Source organism: Macrotis lagotis, chromosome 4 (assembly GCF_037893015.1).
Source record: "Macrotis lagotis isolate mMagLag1 chromosome 4, bilby.v1.9.chrom.fasta, whole genome shotgun sequence".
Classification (NCBI taxonomy): domain Eukaryota; kingdom Metazoa; phylum Chordata; class Mammalia; order Peramelemorphia; family Peramelidae; genus Macrotis; species Macrotis lagotis.
The window spans coordinates 12,144,526-12,158,992 of NC_133661.1; the positions used below are offsets into that span (position 1 = coordinate 12,144,526).

At 40.3% G+C, this 14,467-nt stretch overlaps 1 protein-coding gene across 1 annotated transcript in view; it reads right to left on the reverse strand.

Annotated features, from left to right (window-relative positions):
- Window positions 1-14,467, reverse strand: part of PTEN (phosphatase and tensin homolog) — a 71,776-nt gene that overhangs the window by 18,321 nt on the left and 38,988 nt on the right. The window contains exons 3-5 of the mRNA XM_074232249.1: window positions 12,519-12,563; window positions 10,046-10,089; window positions 8,904-9,142 (exon numbers count right to left, since the gene is read on the reverse strand). Of these exons, the coding sequence (XP_074088350.1) occupies window positions 8,904-9,142; window positions 10,046-10,089; window positions 12,519-12,563 (328 nt within the window). The remainder of the gene's footprint in view (window positions 1-8,903; window positions 9,143-10,045; window positions 10,090-12,518; window positions 12,564-14,467) is intronic.

Below are 14,467 nucleotides of genomic sequence, written 5' to 3' on the forward strand. Positions count from 1 at the left end.
ACTTCCCTCTAATACATCTAATTTGCTTGTACATACGGGGTGCATGCTTTCTCCTCCTTAGACTAGGAGTTTCGGGGACAGTCTTGTGTTTTTTGTATCCCCAGGACTAAGGCACTTAAATCAATGCTTGCTGCCCTGACTCCCAGTGCTATGACTGCTACGATGGTGGGGATCCAGCACTACTTGGGGGAGCGCTGTCCAAGGAGATGTGCTTTACAAAGCCCCCAGAGCATCCAGTGATCAAAGGGCTGTGACCCTGCAGACAGTTCTCGTGTCCTCCCCTTGATAAACTAATTCTCCCCCTATGGTAGTTCTTCCAAACCTTTGTATCTAAGGCTCCTCCTCCCCCCATCCCCTCAGTTGAGAGTTTCACCTCCTATTTTAAAGGAAAAATAGTCATAAACTATGAGCCCCCTTATCTCTCCTCTTTCTCATCTCCCCTCACTTAGGGCCTTCTACCCCCTCTTCTTTCACCTCACCCCACATAAAAAGGCAGCCTTATTTCTCATCAAGGCTAAGCCCTCTACCAAATTCAAGCCATCCCACTCCATCCTGCCTCCTCTACCATTCTCTCTCATTTTCAACCCCTCTCTCTACTGGGTCATCCCCACAAACATGTCCATGTCTCCTCCATCCTCACTTGATCCTTGTATCCCACTACCATCCTAAGTTTTTTCTGCCCTTTGTGGCTAACCTCCTCACAAAGCTGTTTACAAGAGGTGCTTCCACTTGTTCTCTGACTCTCAACCCCTTAAATCTGGGTTCCAATCTTATCGTTCCAATAAGACCACTATCTCCACAGTGACTAACAATCTGTCCAATCCACTCTGCATCCCCGAACATTGGCGATTACCCTCTCCTTCCAGACACTCTCTTCTCTCTAGGTTTTCAACCTGCTTCTCCTCCTCCCTCTGATCAGTTCTTCTCAGGCTCCTCTGCTGGGTCCCCCTCCAGAGCACATCCTCTAACCCTAGGTGTCAGTGTTCCCCATTGTGTCCTGGGTCCCTCTTATCTTCTTCCTCCATACTACTTCTCTCGGTGATCTCATCAGTTACTATGGCATTCACGACCATCTCTCTACTGACAATTCTCTAATCTACCTTTCCTGCTCCAAACTCTCCAACTGCCTTTCAGATATCTCAAACTGGATATTCAGTAGACAACTCCGACTCACTCTGTCCAAAACAGAGTTCATTCCTCTTTTCCCTTAAAGGAAGGACAACACTATCCTCTCAGTTCTTCACAATACAGGAGTCCTCTGGATTCTTCATTCTTTTTCAACCCCATATCCAATACAGTGCTAAGATCTATTGAGGTCACCTTTGCATTATCTCTTGAATATTCCCCTTCTCTCTTCTGACACTCTGAAGACCCTAGTGTAAGCCTTCACCATCTGGTCTACTGTAATAGCCATGGGGAAGGGGAAAGACTGGGGGGGGGGGGGGGGGGGGAGATAACCTGCCTGCCCTATGCCTCTCCTGACTCTAATCCATCCTTCATTCAGTCACCATAATGACTTTCCTAAAACCTATGTATAACCATGACACTCCCCACGACTCAATCAACTCCAGTGGTTTCCTATCACCTCTGGAGAAAATACAAAAATGCCATTTGGTCTTCAAAGTCCTTCATAAGCTAGCCCCTCCTGACCGTTCCAATCTTCTCATACCTTACTTCCCAACATGTACCCTTCAGTCCAATGATACCAATCTCCTGGTTGTTGCATGAACAAGACCATCTCTGAGCTCCAGGGACTTTCTCTCCCACCTCACCTGTCTCCTGGCTTGTTAGACAGGAAGTCTTTTCTAAGTCTCTTCCTTCTAATGCCTTTCCTCCTTTGCTTCCTATTCCAGTACATAACTGTCCAGTGGAGCAACAGGGCTGGATTTGTAGTGAGAAGCCATAGGTTTCAATGACACCCCAGACCCTGAACTCCATAGAGTATCAACCTCACATGGCTATAAGGTTAAATGAGACATTATTTGTAAAGTGATTTGTAAACTTTGGAGAACATAAGTATGAGCCTCTCCCAGTCTTACTATCAAAGGATTAGAGAATGGTAAAGAAGGTCTATTTACTGATATTCAAGGACACAAATCTAGGGTGAGGCAGCTAATCTGTTAGAAAACACTCTAAATTAAAAATGAGATCATAGGCTATAATAAGAAATGGGAAATTCAGTTCAGTTCTTTAAATGCAAGGTCTCTTATGGATGAGGCTGGCATGACAAGGCTGGTGGCCGCAGTGGACTGCCTTTTCTGCTCAGAAAACCACATTCTTTGAGAAACTGTTGAAGGTACTGGTACCATTTCATTGGACTAAGAAAGACTAAAGGCAGATGCAGTAGCTGCCTTCCAAAATCTAAGGCCCTCTCCCAGGGGACATAAGAGAATTCTGCTCCTCCAGTGGACCAAATTCGGATCAAGGGGAAACATAAAAGTCAGATTTTTTCATTCAAAATGAGAACACAGGTAGTGAGCTGAAATCAATCTTCAGCTGTTTGGCTATGGCTAAGTTTACTACAGTAGAATTTTTATTTTATGTTTGAAATATGACTGAGTCAAATACAAACAAATTAGAGATAGTTTTCATTTGGAAAGAAACTAGATAAAACTTTCAAGAAAACTGAAATTGTTTGTCTATGCTTGAGGCCCTTAAGAGAACTTTCAAAGAAATTCTGTACCTTTCCTGGGAGAAGTTAGTTTCTTCTGACCTTGGTCTTTTTTCAGGACAAGTCACAAGTTAACTGGACAATCAAAAGAGGCTTGGACTCCCCAACAGTTTGGTGCACAGGCATATTCCTACCAACTCATCCTCTCTAAAAACCCTTAATTCATTAACTGCAATAGCCAATCAGCAAGTTTAGGAGTTCATTTTTAGATTATTGAAAAAGCAAGGTATGGAATTATCAATAAAATCTTGAGAACCAAAAAAATACCAGTTTCATATCAAGATAATAAGAGCAGAGAATAAGCTTTATTGATCAACTCTGTTTGACAAATGCAAATTGATCGAGGGAAGCCTAGTGGAAAGAACACTTGACTCAGGTCTCCTGCTCTGCCATTTCTCCTGAGCTGCCTCTTAATTAAAACTGTTTCCAGAAAGGTATTTAGTAAATTGCAAAGTGTGTTATAAATATGAGCAAGTATGATCACTCTATAAAAAGATTATAGTTTCAATTATTTTAGTCTAAGTTAACAGATTCTATTTCTTTATTTCAGTAGTTAAAGTTACATGAAGATATCCATTGTGGCATGGAGGTGACACAAGAATGGTGATGGCCATACATACTGACAAAAGGTCAGTTAAGGGGTCAGAGGCTTATTACCAGGTGAATGTCTGGTTCACGAGCAGTAGATAAATATCATGGTAACCAAAAAAGTACCCTTCCTGTGACATCACCATTCATTCGATACATTAACTGGTAGGTCACATATGCCACCAGATTTTTAAATCAGTTCTAAACTAATGCCACCTAAACATTCACTGACAGTTTATGATAGAATAGAATGATAACTATTTTAACCTGAGATGAGAAATGGAATTCACAATTAGATGAAATAAGATAGGAGTGATTCACCAAAGTGATTCATGATTATCCTAGTGATAAAAAGATCCTGCTGTGAAAGGATACTTAAGTTATAAAATCCGATCTTTTTCATCTTTCAGTTAAGAAACTTCAGGCTGGGAAAATGATCTTGGGACTTTCCAAGATCACAAAGACAGCAAAATGCCCAAACAAAACTTGAACTTGGGTCCTTTACCTACCTGTCCAGTGTGCTCTTTACATTACATTCAGATGCCTCTCATGGACTACAAGATAGATTTCACCAAGAGAAACCCCAAGAGTCAAAATGGGCAGCAACACACATATAACTAATTCTCACGCACACATAACCAATTCTACACTGGAAATGCAGCCCCAGGCAATACGTAAACCTTGCCCTTTAGAAGCTTAGGATCTACTAGGCATAGTGACATTTTCGCAGGGAAGGAAACACATGCTAACAAGAGGAAGGAAAAGGTACCGGCAAACAAGGAATTGGAGTGCGAGAGGTTCTCAAAATGAATCAAAAGCAATCTAGTTTCAGTTACATTTTAGGGTCCTTGAAAAGTGGGACAGAAAATGTCAACAGGAGCCAGGTGTGGTTCCGAGCATCCTAAGCCAGGAGCTTAAAAGGTCCCAATTTCTCTCCTTTCACACTCACACTGCATCTCAGCATTAACTTCTGGGCTCAGAACGCCCAGCAGAATGATTTTCATGTTTGCACACCTTATTGCCACTGCTCCTGACGACAGTTTCTGCCCTGTTGCTCCACTTGAATTGCTCTAAGATCATAATGGAACCCAATCTGCTCCATCTGGAGGCCCCTTCCCCCCCCAGATTCTAATCTCCTGCCCTACCAGGTTCTCCCCTCCCCTAACGACTCCTCAACATCCTAAACAGTTGCTACCTCACCCCTGCACCATCTGCAAGTCTTGAAATATGGCTTTTCTCCCTCCATTCTCTCCCCAAGGGATCTCTATCCATTCCTATCACCTCTATTAGGATGACTACCAAATCTACATAATTTCCACAGAACTTTCTTTAGCTAAGCTTCATGTCTGTACCCCCAACTACTGCCAGACATAACTATCTGCAGGGCCCATCAGCACCTCACAAATTTTCTCAACACACCACAAAACCCCCTAACTTGCCCAGACTAAAGAGCTTTTTCTCATTTTCCTCACCTGACTTCTCTAACACAAGCATCCTCTCCATTCAATTCTTTGCCTCCACTGGGCTGCCCACCTCTCTCCAATCCATTCACACATGTCAAAATTATCTGACAATGAGAGATCCACAGCAAGAAGTACAGCCCCAAGGACACCTACTTTAACCTCCATGTTTTACAAATTGAGAAAACAGAATTTACTCAGGCATTGTCATCATGAGCAATATAATCTAGAGTCAGTTCTTTCCCTTGTACTATACTTCCTCCTGGAGCCACATCACTCTCCAATGACCTGAAGAGAGAAAACAAGCTCCTCTGTCTGAGCTTCATAGCCCTTCTCAAACTGGCTCCAATGAACCCCAGCAGCCTTTTTGTAAGGTCCCGTTCCCACACGAGGCATCAGTCTATACAGAACACCAGCTACGTCCTGAACCCTGAAAGAGCAGAAGACACCATTCAGGATTTCTTCTAAAGTTCAGATCAACTGTGAACTGATCCAGCCACCCTGGAATTTCTACACCCAGTGAAAGCTGTTCAACTGCATAACTTTGGATCCATTCAGTGGGATATCGCAGAGATCAAAGACAGAAGCTAAAGTCTGATACAGACAAAAGTGTTTACATCGGGTTTCTAGAAGCTTTTGAAAGGAGGGACCATCATTTCGAGGATGACTGAACAAATAGTATAGGAATAGAAGGGAATGTTATTGTACTATAAACAAAATGAAAGCCAGTCTTGGAGAAACTTGGAAAAGACTTATATGACCTGATAACACAGAGAACAATTTATACAATAACATCAATGGCAAGAAGAAAAACATCTTTGAAACATGTAAAAATGTTGATCAGTATAAGAAACCACCACAGACTCAGAAGGCTGATGGCAAAGCATGTGACTCCCATCCTGCCAGAAATGAGACAAACTTAAGATGCTCAATGAGACACATGTATGGTCACAGCCAATGTGGGAATGTGTTCTGTTCAACTACATATTTGCCCAGGATCCTCCACTACTACTATTCTCTCTAAAGTTCAGTAAGTGAGATGACATTCTAAAGTGATGCTATTCAATGCTTACTAACTACATCCAGGGACTTCTAACTCCCTTTATAAAATAATCATATAGTTAAACATGGATCTTCAGGACAACCTACAAACCCATGATCTCATTTTTTAATCCTGTCACATTTTTCAACATATCTTTCATTGTATTCCCCATTAAGAAAGTAACCAATTATTAAAGTCTATGTTGACTTAATTGGGAGGGGATTATCAAATGCTTAATGATGCTGCTGCTGTTCTCAGTCGTGTCCAACCTGAGCTGACAGCATCTGCTCCTGGGTTATGCCATATTTAAAAATAATGTGAAGCACACAGCTAAATAAAGTTGTTTGTCACCAAGTCATGTATAATGTTAACAAATGCTTCAGAGATATGTAGGGAGGGCCTTCAAGGCTACATTATGTTCTAAGACATCATTTTTTTTTTAGTAACAAGCAGTCAGAGGATTCAAACTTCTCTCCACCTCTTAGTTCTATGACTATGAAGATGTAGTTCAGTGCAGAAAATAATAACCTACAAAAGGTTTTCCCTGTTCTCTTCTCACGCTTTTGTTAAGGATATCTTCAACTATCTTGCAAGATTTTGTAGATGAGAAGCTAGGTATAAGGACTGTTAGCTACTGATGTCTTCTAGATCATATTTTTGGGGAAAGGCAATATCGGTTATCTCTGTTCTTTTCGGATTGCTTGTTGAAAATGCTGCCCTGAGTGATTCAAAATGATTTTGGCCACAGGATGAATTTCTTCTGGGGAGACCTACAAGTATAAAAGAGGCTGCAGCGTCTTACTAAAGAAAGCTTCAACAAGAGTCCCAGGCGGGAGACATTGCCCAGGACTATCATAAGAAAAGGAAATGAGCAACTGACCCAAGGGGGAAGCAGAAAAGACTGAAGCTCAAAACCCATTCTGATACCACTGAGACCCCCTAACCCCAAAGGCCCTGAGCAGAAGAATTTCAGATCATGAAAAGCATTAGAAGAGTTCATCTGTCCTGATGCAGGGAGTGAATCTGGGCAGGCTCGGCTCATCCTAACTTTATCTTCACAAGCATCATCATCGGGAATTCCTCACATTGAACAATACTTCAGCGGGGAGACTCCCAAGGGGGAAATTCCATTTCCATCTCTTTGGAGAAGAGAGCACTCCAGAGATGGCTGCGGAAGCAGAACAGTTCTAGCTTCTAACTCTCAGTGGTTTTCAGCTAAGCTCCTCCATCCAACTCTCTGGCAAGCTTTTTCTTCTCAAAGGCTCCTCCCTCAGTGAGGTCTGCAGTGATATTGCTCCTATTTCACCATCTTGCCCCTCCCTCCAGAGAGGATGGCCAATGTGCTCACATTCACCACAGCAGCTGAGCTGCCAAGTCTCTTTACTTGACCAAAAGAATAAGGCCGATGATGACATGTCTTCAGCCATGACACATCACAACTAAATTCTACTTAATCTCTGACGGTGGCATCTTCAGTGGTCCAAAGCAGGGGTTCTTAACCTTTGTGTGTTCCAGGCCCTTTCAGCAGACTGGAGAAGGCTTCTCAGAATCAGATTTTTAAAGGAATAAAATAAAATACATAGAATTACAAAGGAAACCAATAATTCTGAAATACAGTTAGTTATCAAAACACTTTTAAGGGGGGGGGGACAATTTCACAGATTCTAGGTTAAGAATCTCTGACCCAAAGGAACCAGGATGAAAGCATCAGAACCAACTTAAGTTTAAAAAAAAAAGACAAAAGACTGAGCTAATAAAGGATGAATACCAGTGAATTAGAGGGTAATACAAAGAACAATGTCAAGAATGCTAATGAGGAGTCAATATAGCTAAAATGGTTTATCATTTAGATAGATGCAAGAAAAGCAGAGGTCAGGTCAGAATGATTGTTCAAGGAGAATGGGATAAGAGGAAATGAAGGGAACCTGGGACCATTCAACTCTTACTCTGCTTTCTTTTCTCTGGAAAAAGAATAATCGGAAGTTCAAAAATGGTTAACTGAGAGACTGAAAAGAAAAAGTTAAGGGAGCAGAGAAATGACAAGAAGCAGTTACCTTGAATTTTCAGGGAATTTGAGAGCACAACATCCCAGGTCCCTGAGAGAACTAACCCACAGATGACTGAGCTTCTAGGAGCACTGAGGGATGTCCAGCACCAGATAAAGGCAAATATTTTCCTTACTTTCCAAAATAGAAGGAAGATGGTGTCTGCCAACCATAGGCTGAAGAAATTGAGTTTTCTCTTTCTCTCCAATTTCTAGAATGCATTATTGAAGGCCTGATGTGTAAACATTTAGAGAACAAAATGATGACCATTGAAGGTCAGGATGGCTCCAAGTCCTCCCTTTTTGGAGCAGATGGAGAGCATGGCCACTCTGGAACACACCAATTAGGGCCAAGTATGGACTCCTTTGCCGAGAGTCCCAAGGGATTAAGAGCCTGGCCAGGCACATGAGACTCGACCCTGGGTCTTCCTGGTTCCCAGGCTGGCTCTCTCTTTTACACCACACTGTCTTTCATACAACTGTGCTAATCAAGCAGAACAGTGAATCTGAATCTAATGAGAGAAACAAAAAAGCTAACACTTCCAAGGAGACTTTTGCTTGGTGTTTATCACATTCTTTCACACTCAAAATTAAGTTAGAATAAATCTTTATCTATCAAAAAAAAAAGTTCATAGAGAATTTAACAGACAGGCCACAGCACTCAACTTTCCTTCCAAAGGCGCTTCATCTCCAAGCGTACTTAACATATCCTTGTGTGACTTGTAACTCACAGGTTTCCCTAGGGAATACTTTCTAAAACTCAACAATAAAGTTTCCATTGCAATTGTGGGCACAGAATGCTCTAGCTCCATTTGCCTGAAGGCATTCATATGCTCACAAAAATTCAATGAATTTCTGATACTCTTGCTCATTTGGAAAAAACTCTATCCAAGGGTTTAATATACAATCTGAAGTAAAGAGGCCATGCAATAAGCTCCAAAAGGACACCACACCACTCATGAAACATTCAATGATCTTCTGTTGGCTGGTCAGATATAATAAGTGGGACGTGTTTGTCCCAGAGGGGATGGCTTATACAAGTTACAAGTCCCAGGCCCAGGGTAAAGAAGGGGCAAAAGCACACATGGCATGACTCACCTTTTTGTCTCTGGTCCTTACTTCCCCATAGAAATCTAGAGCCTCTTGTGCCTTTAAAAACTTTCCTCGATGTAATAAATATGCACAAATCATTACACCAGTCCGTCCCTTTCCTGCTTTACAATGAATTGCTGCAACATGATTGTCATCTTCACTTAGCCACTGGTCAAGATCCTCACAAAAGGGTTTGATGAGCTCCAGCTGTGGTGGGTTGTGGTCTTCAAAAGGATACTGTGCAACTGGGTTGGAAAGACAAATAGGGCTATTAGACAATATCCATTTTATCAGACACTGCTCTTGGTCTGAGTTATTAAATGGCTGGGAGTTATTAAATGGCTGGAAGAAGGTGAAACATCATAAACGTTATCTATGATAAAGGAGTTCATTCACTAAATAGACGAATTCTAGAGAAAATATATTCTGAAACTCCATACACTCGATTCATACTTCATCAGACGTCTAGCCTCAGGAAGTCGGGCATCATCCCCACCTGCCAGCCCCAGAGAGAAACATAGGACTGAAGCAGTCAGCCAATTGATCCTGACATGAGATGGAAGGTCTCTGGGACCTTCTCTCCTCCTCCTCCTCCTCCTCCTCCACTACTCTGACTTATGTTACCTTCAAAAAAGCACCTCCCACCAAGAACAGGGACATCCTCAATCATAGTTCATCCTTTCAAAATATAAAAGATGGAGGCTCAACTGACAAAATGGCACCCTTCATTTCAATGGTACAACTTTTTTTTGAAAAAGTGCTCTTTTCAGCTACTAATTTGAGTTTATGTGAGACAGAAATAACAAAGTGATCTACTAGTAGCAAACACACAATGGCCAAAAGGAAAAAAAGTTAAATGATTCTCCACACAATTTTTTAAAACAATGTCCCAGAAGGCTAGACAGAACCCAGCTCAAAGTGAACACCCAGTGCCCTGTCTCCCCGGCACACAGTGGGGCTCCATTACAGGCAGGTCCCTGTAATCCCATCCTACTGATCTACTGATGCTCTAGAACCACATCATCATCTTAGGGTTTTCTCTACTTTCTCTCACTTTCTCAATTATTTATTCCTCAAAGAGTAAAAGTTTGCGTCTTTGTTTTTTAATTGAAAATCTGAGCCAATGGCAGAACCTGGTACTTACTTACCTCTACAGTTAAATTTGGTGGCATCATAATGTCTTTCAGCACATCTAAAAGAAAAGTTAAAATGGTCATTTACATCTGCCAAAATCGCCTTTCAAATTCTAAACTGATACAGAGACTAGAAGTCCATTAGATTTGTTCTCAGTTAAGCAACAGTACAAGAAGCAGCACCAAGTTACTTCCTCACCACAACCCCCTCAAGTAGCAGAGAATGCAAGCATCACCACCCACTTTTACAGACCTTAGAATTGTAGGATCCAAAACTTGAAAGGATCCTGAGATGTTCTGGTCCAATTTCAGGAAGGTGTCTTCCCCTACCCTTCCCCCATGGTACAGGCAGAGAAACTGAGGCCCAGTAAGGCAAAAAGCAGCAAATCCTAAAGCCAACACCACCCAGACTGGCCCTGGTGCAGAGCAGGGACTTTTTCCTTTCATGAATAGCTGAGGAGGAACTTCTTTGGGTTTGGGTCCGATTTATATTTAAAAGATCCTGGGCATCACTGTCATACTCAAATAGTTTTATTATAAGCTTTTTAACATAGACTTCCCAGCTCTTTGCCTCTTCACAGAACTTGTTAACAAGTCTATTTAGAGGGTGGAAATAACAAGATCTAATTTAAATGAAAGGCAGAACATCAAACATCACAGAGGAGAGCAGGGTGGTCCTGGGTTCAAAGTGCTACCTGTGACTTAAATAATCCTCTGTGTTTTCTTGGACAAGTGACCTCAGCCCCCTTAGTGTCCAAAGCAGGTCTCTAAGACCATGGGTATTCCCAAGCTGAGATCATTCACAACTGAGATCATAGATTTAGAACTTTACCTCCCCACACAAACGAAAATTAAAATTAATGGCAAGCAATAAATTCTGGTAACATCAAGTCTTTTCAAATATATGGCAATATCAAAATCATTCCTTTTCATGAAGGAATGGGGTACCCTACTTAAATTTTCCAGATGACTAAAATTATCCCTCTAAGCACTAAGGCTCATTTTTGATTAATATTCTCCTAAAACGTGTACTTATATTATTGTCCTTTTAAATAGTACTGGGAATATAAGTTAGGCTCTTCCTGATGATGACCAAGGTTCCTTTGAAGATTTCAGGGTTATAAGGCAAAGAAGAGCTAGATTTCACCTTTGTTCAAGTTGTAAAACTCTAATCCCTGCATATTCCTTTCTCTGGCCTGAACCTTGATCAATAAAAGTAAGCATTTCCTCATTCCTAGCTGCCAGCTTCCATGGCCAATATTCACTCGGCTGCTTATACTTTAAGACTGGGAAGGTAAGAAGCAGCAACAAGGCACAATGGAAACTAGACTGAAAGACACTCAGTCTGCTTTTTTCCTGTTTATCACCTGTGTGGTCTTGCACCAGTCCTTTCTCTTCTAGGCCTGAATAGATGGTTTTTTCACTCTGAGATCCATGATTCTATATCCTAACCCTGCCCCTCACAAGTCAAAGCAAAGAAAACAGTAAGTAAGCTTCCACAATAAATCACATGTTGAAATGGCCCCTGGAGGCCATGAAAGATGGCTAGGGCCAGGAGCCTTTATTTCCTCACTTTACGGACTCAACCACTGAGCGACCTGCAAGAGTCTGGGCCCCATCAATTTTAGATGTTTCTAATTGTTGTCTCATAAAAATCACAAGCACTACATCTTCTTCTTGATACTGCTCTAGGTACAGTATTTATCTATTCTATACAAGAATGGAGATCAAATGCTCTAAGATGATAGAAATTGCACTTCTACAGAGATAAGAAAACTATTTAAAAATATAATAAATCATTCAAGTTACAAAAGGTCTTTTAAAAGGATAAATGTTCAACATTAAACAGTTTTCCATACAATTTTAATGAATTTTTTTCACAATTTTTCAGGAGGAAAAAAGGTATCAGAAAAACATGTTCTGAAATAAAAAAAGGGAACTAAAAATAAGGAAAATGTCTATTTTTCCCCAAGGCCCTCACACACACATCACCACTAAGAAAAAAATGGAAGAGACAACATTGCTTAGAAATAGAAAAATTCCTGTAATACTACCCTAGAAAAGTAGTAACCACCCAAGTGAAGTATTCAAGCAGTATTTCTGAGATCCATAAAGAGAGAGGCCAAAAGAATGGTTTTGACAGCATCCCCATGGAAAGGATGCCAAGAACCAAGAAGCACCTATCACTTGAGAGAGCAGGTCCAGGGAAGGCCAACAGTCGGCTCTGCAGGGAATCATCCTGCCAGTGACCATGTGGTCCCAGGCTCTCACGACCAGCAGGATGCCAAGTCATTTAAAGCCTTGCCAACATCCCAGTTCATATCATCACTACCCTTACGAAGTGAGCTAATGATATTTTCAAGCAGACTTCTTAAACTAATTGTTTTATAAAAACAATTCAGTAAAATATTATCTTTAATGCTACCTCATCCCAGAATGGAAAAACTTTCACTTAAGAATTGATTTAGAAGCAGGGAAATATACTCACAGATTGTATATCTTGTAATGATTTTTATGCTTTGAATCCAAAAACCTTCAAAAAAGAAAAAAAGTCATCATTAACAAAATAATTAGCATTTAACATCAATAATACTCAAAAAAGCTCTGAAGACTGAGGTTTTGTTTAATAACCTCAAATAATATTTGCATTCAGTGAGATAAGATTCCTGAAAAGGTTTCTTTATTATGTTTTACTAAGGCAGTACATAAAATTCACATTATATTAATATTTCTCTTAAATGATGCTACTATTCTATCAATTTATGGTAGCATGAGAAAAGCATTTGATTTGACATGAGAAGACCTTTTTTGGAATTCCAGTCCTGTTACTTACTAGGTAAGTTCCTATATTCATTGAACTCTGTAATCTTTTTTCTCATTTGCAAAGTTAACAAGAAAAGCACCTCCCAGATCTATGTCCTTTGATATATGATCTAAAGAGAGGTTCGAAAAGTGGAATCCATGGACTTGAAATGGGGAAAAAAAGGTTATCTTTATTTTTACTAATCTTTAATCATCTTTATAATTATATATATCATTTACCATACACATTAAAACCATTCTGGTAAGAGATGCATTCATGGCCTTTACCAGAATTCCCACTAAGATGAACATCTTCTTAACCAAACAGAAGTCAAAGCAAGAGAAAGTATGAAATGACTATTATTTTGTTAATGATTTGTTCTGTATTTTAAAATAATTTTATACCAGCATCAGAATTTGGTTTAAAAAGAAACCAGCTTATACAGATGTCTTGTTTTTTTTTTTAAAGAATTAGTTCTATTAAGTGGGAATTGCACCAAAACCTTTGTCACTGCTGAGAAGCAAGGCTGTCTTGATTCAGTAAGATCAGTCAAATAACACTCCAGAAGTCTAACATCAAATGACTTAATTAGTCAAAGTTCACCTAAAGGAAGGCTCTGGTTCCAGCAACTCCCTTCTCAGTTCTGTTCTTTCCCACCACTTCTCATACCCCACCCCCCACCCCCGGGGTTTCGGAGGAGTTTATACTTTGGAGTGACATCCACAATATTTATTTTCTGTAGAACTAATTTTTGTTGTTGAGTCGTTTTTTTAATCACATCTGACTCTCCATGACCCCATTTGGGGTTTTCTTGGCAAAGATACTGGGGTGGTTGGCCATTTCCTTCTCCTGCTCATTTCACAAACAAGGACCTTAAAGCAAACTTAATGAAATGATTTGCCCAGAGTCACAAAGATAATATATCTTGTCTGGGATGAAATTTGAATTCAAGGCAATGAGCCTTCAAAACTTCAGGTCAGATGCTCTATTCATTGCAGCACCACCAAGCTACAAACAGCAGAAGGTCTCAGAAGAGGACCTGAGTTCAAACAAGGAACAATACCACAACAAGCTGGGCAAATAAAAACATTCATGTCATAGAATATTTCAACCTTTCTATAAAAATCAACTTTCCCCCTCCTGGTTAGGAGCATGAAGAGAGGAAAAACACATTAAACTGTAAGTATTTATTTGACTACATTCCAGTATTACTCCAATGACTCAAAAGATTGGAAGAGAACCCTTGTTTAACAGATGAGCAAAGCAGAGGGAGAGACATCCCAGAGTCAGTTAATGGCAGAACTGAGACAACAGCTCCAATTTCTTGATTCATCATTCAATTCTTTCTATTCTACTCTATTACCTTCATATTTTCCATCTCTTATTCACATTCAGTTTTTCATTAAATACTTTCACATTTTCATTAGTACTCAAATACTTGTAATATACAATAATGAATATCTGGGCCTTTAAATCAACAAGTTTGGACAAGAGAAAAAGTTATCCGAATTAGCCAATAGCCTTCTGTGAAAGTCATGGCTCTGTAGGTCTACAGAGCCACTGTGTTGACCTCATTGCTCTATGCCAAAGAAATCTGGACAGTTTACCAGCACCATGTCAGGAAACTGAATTGC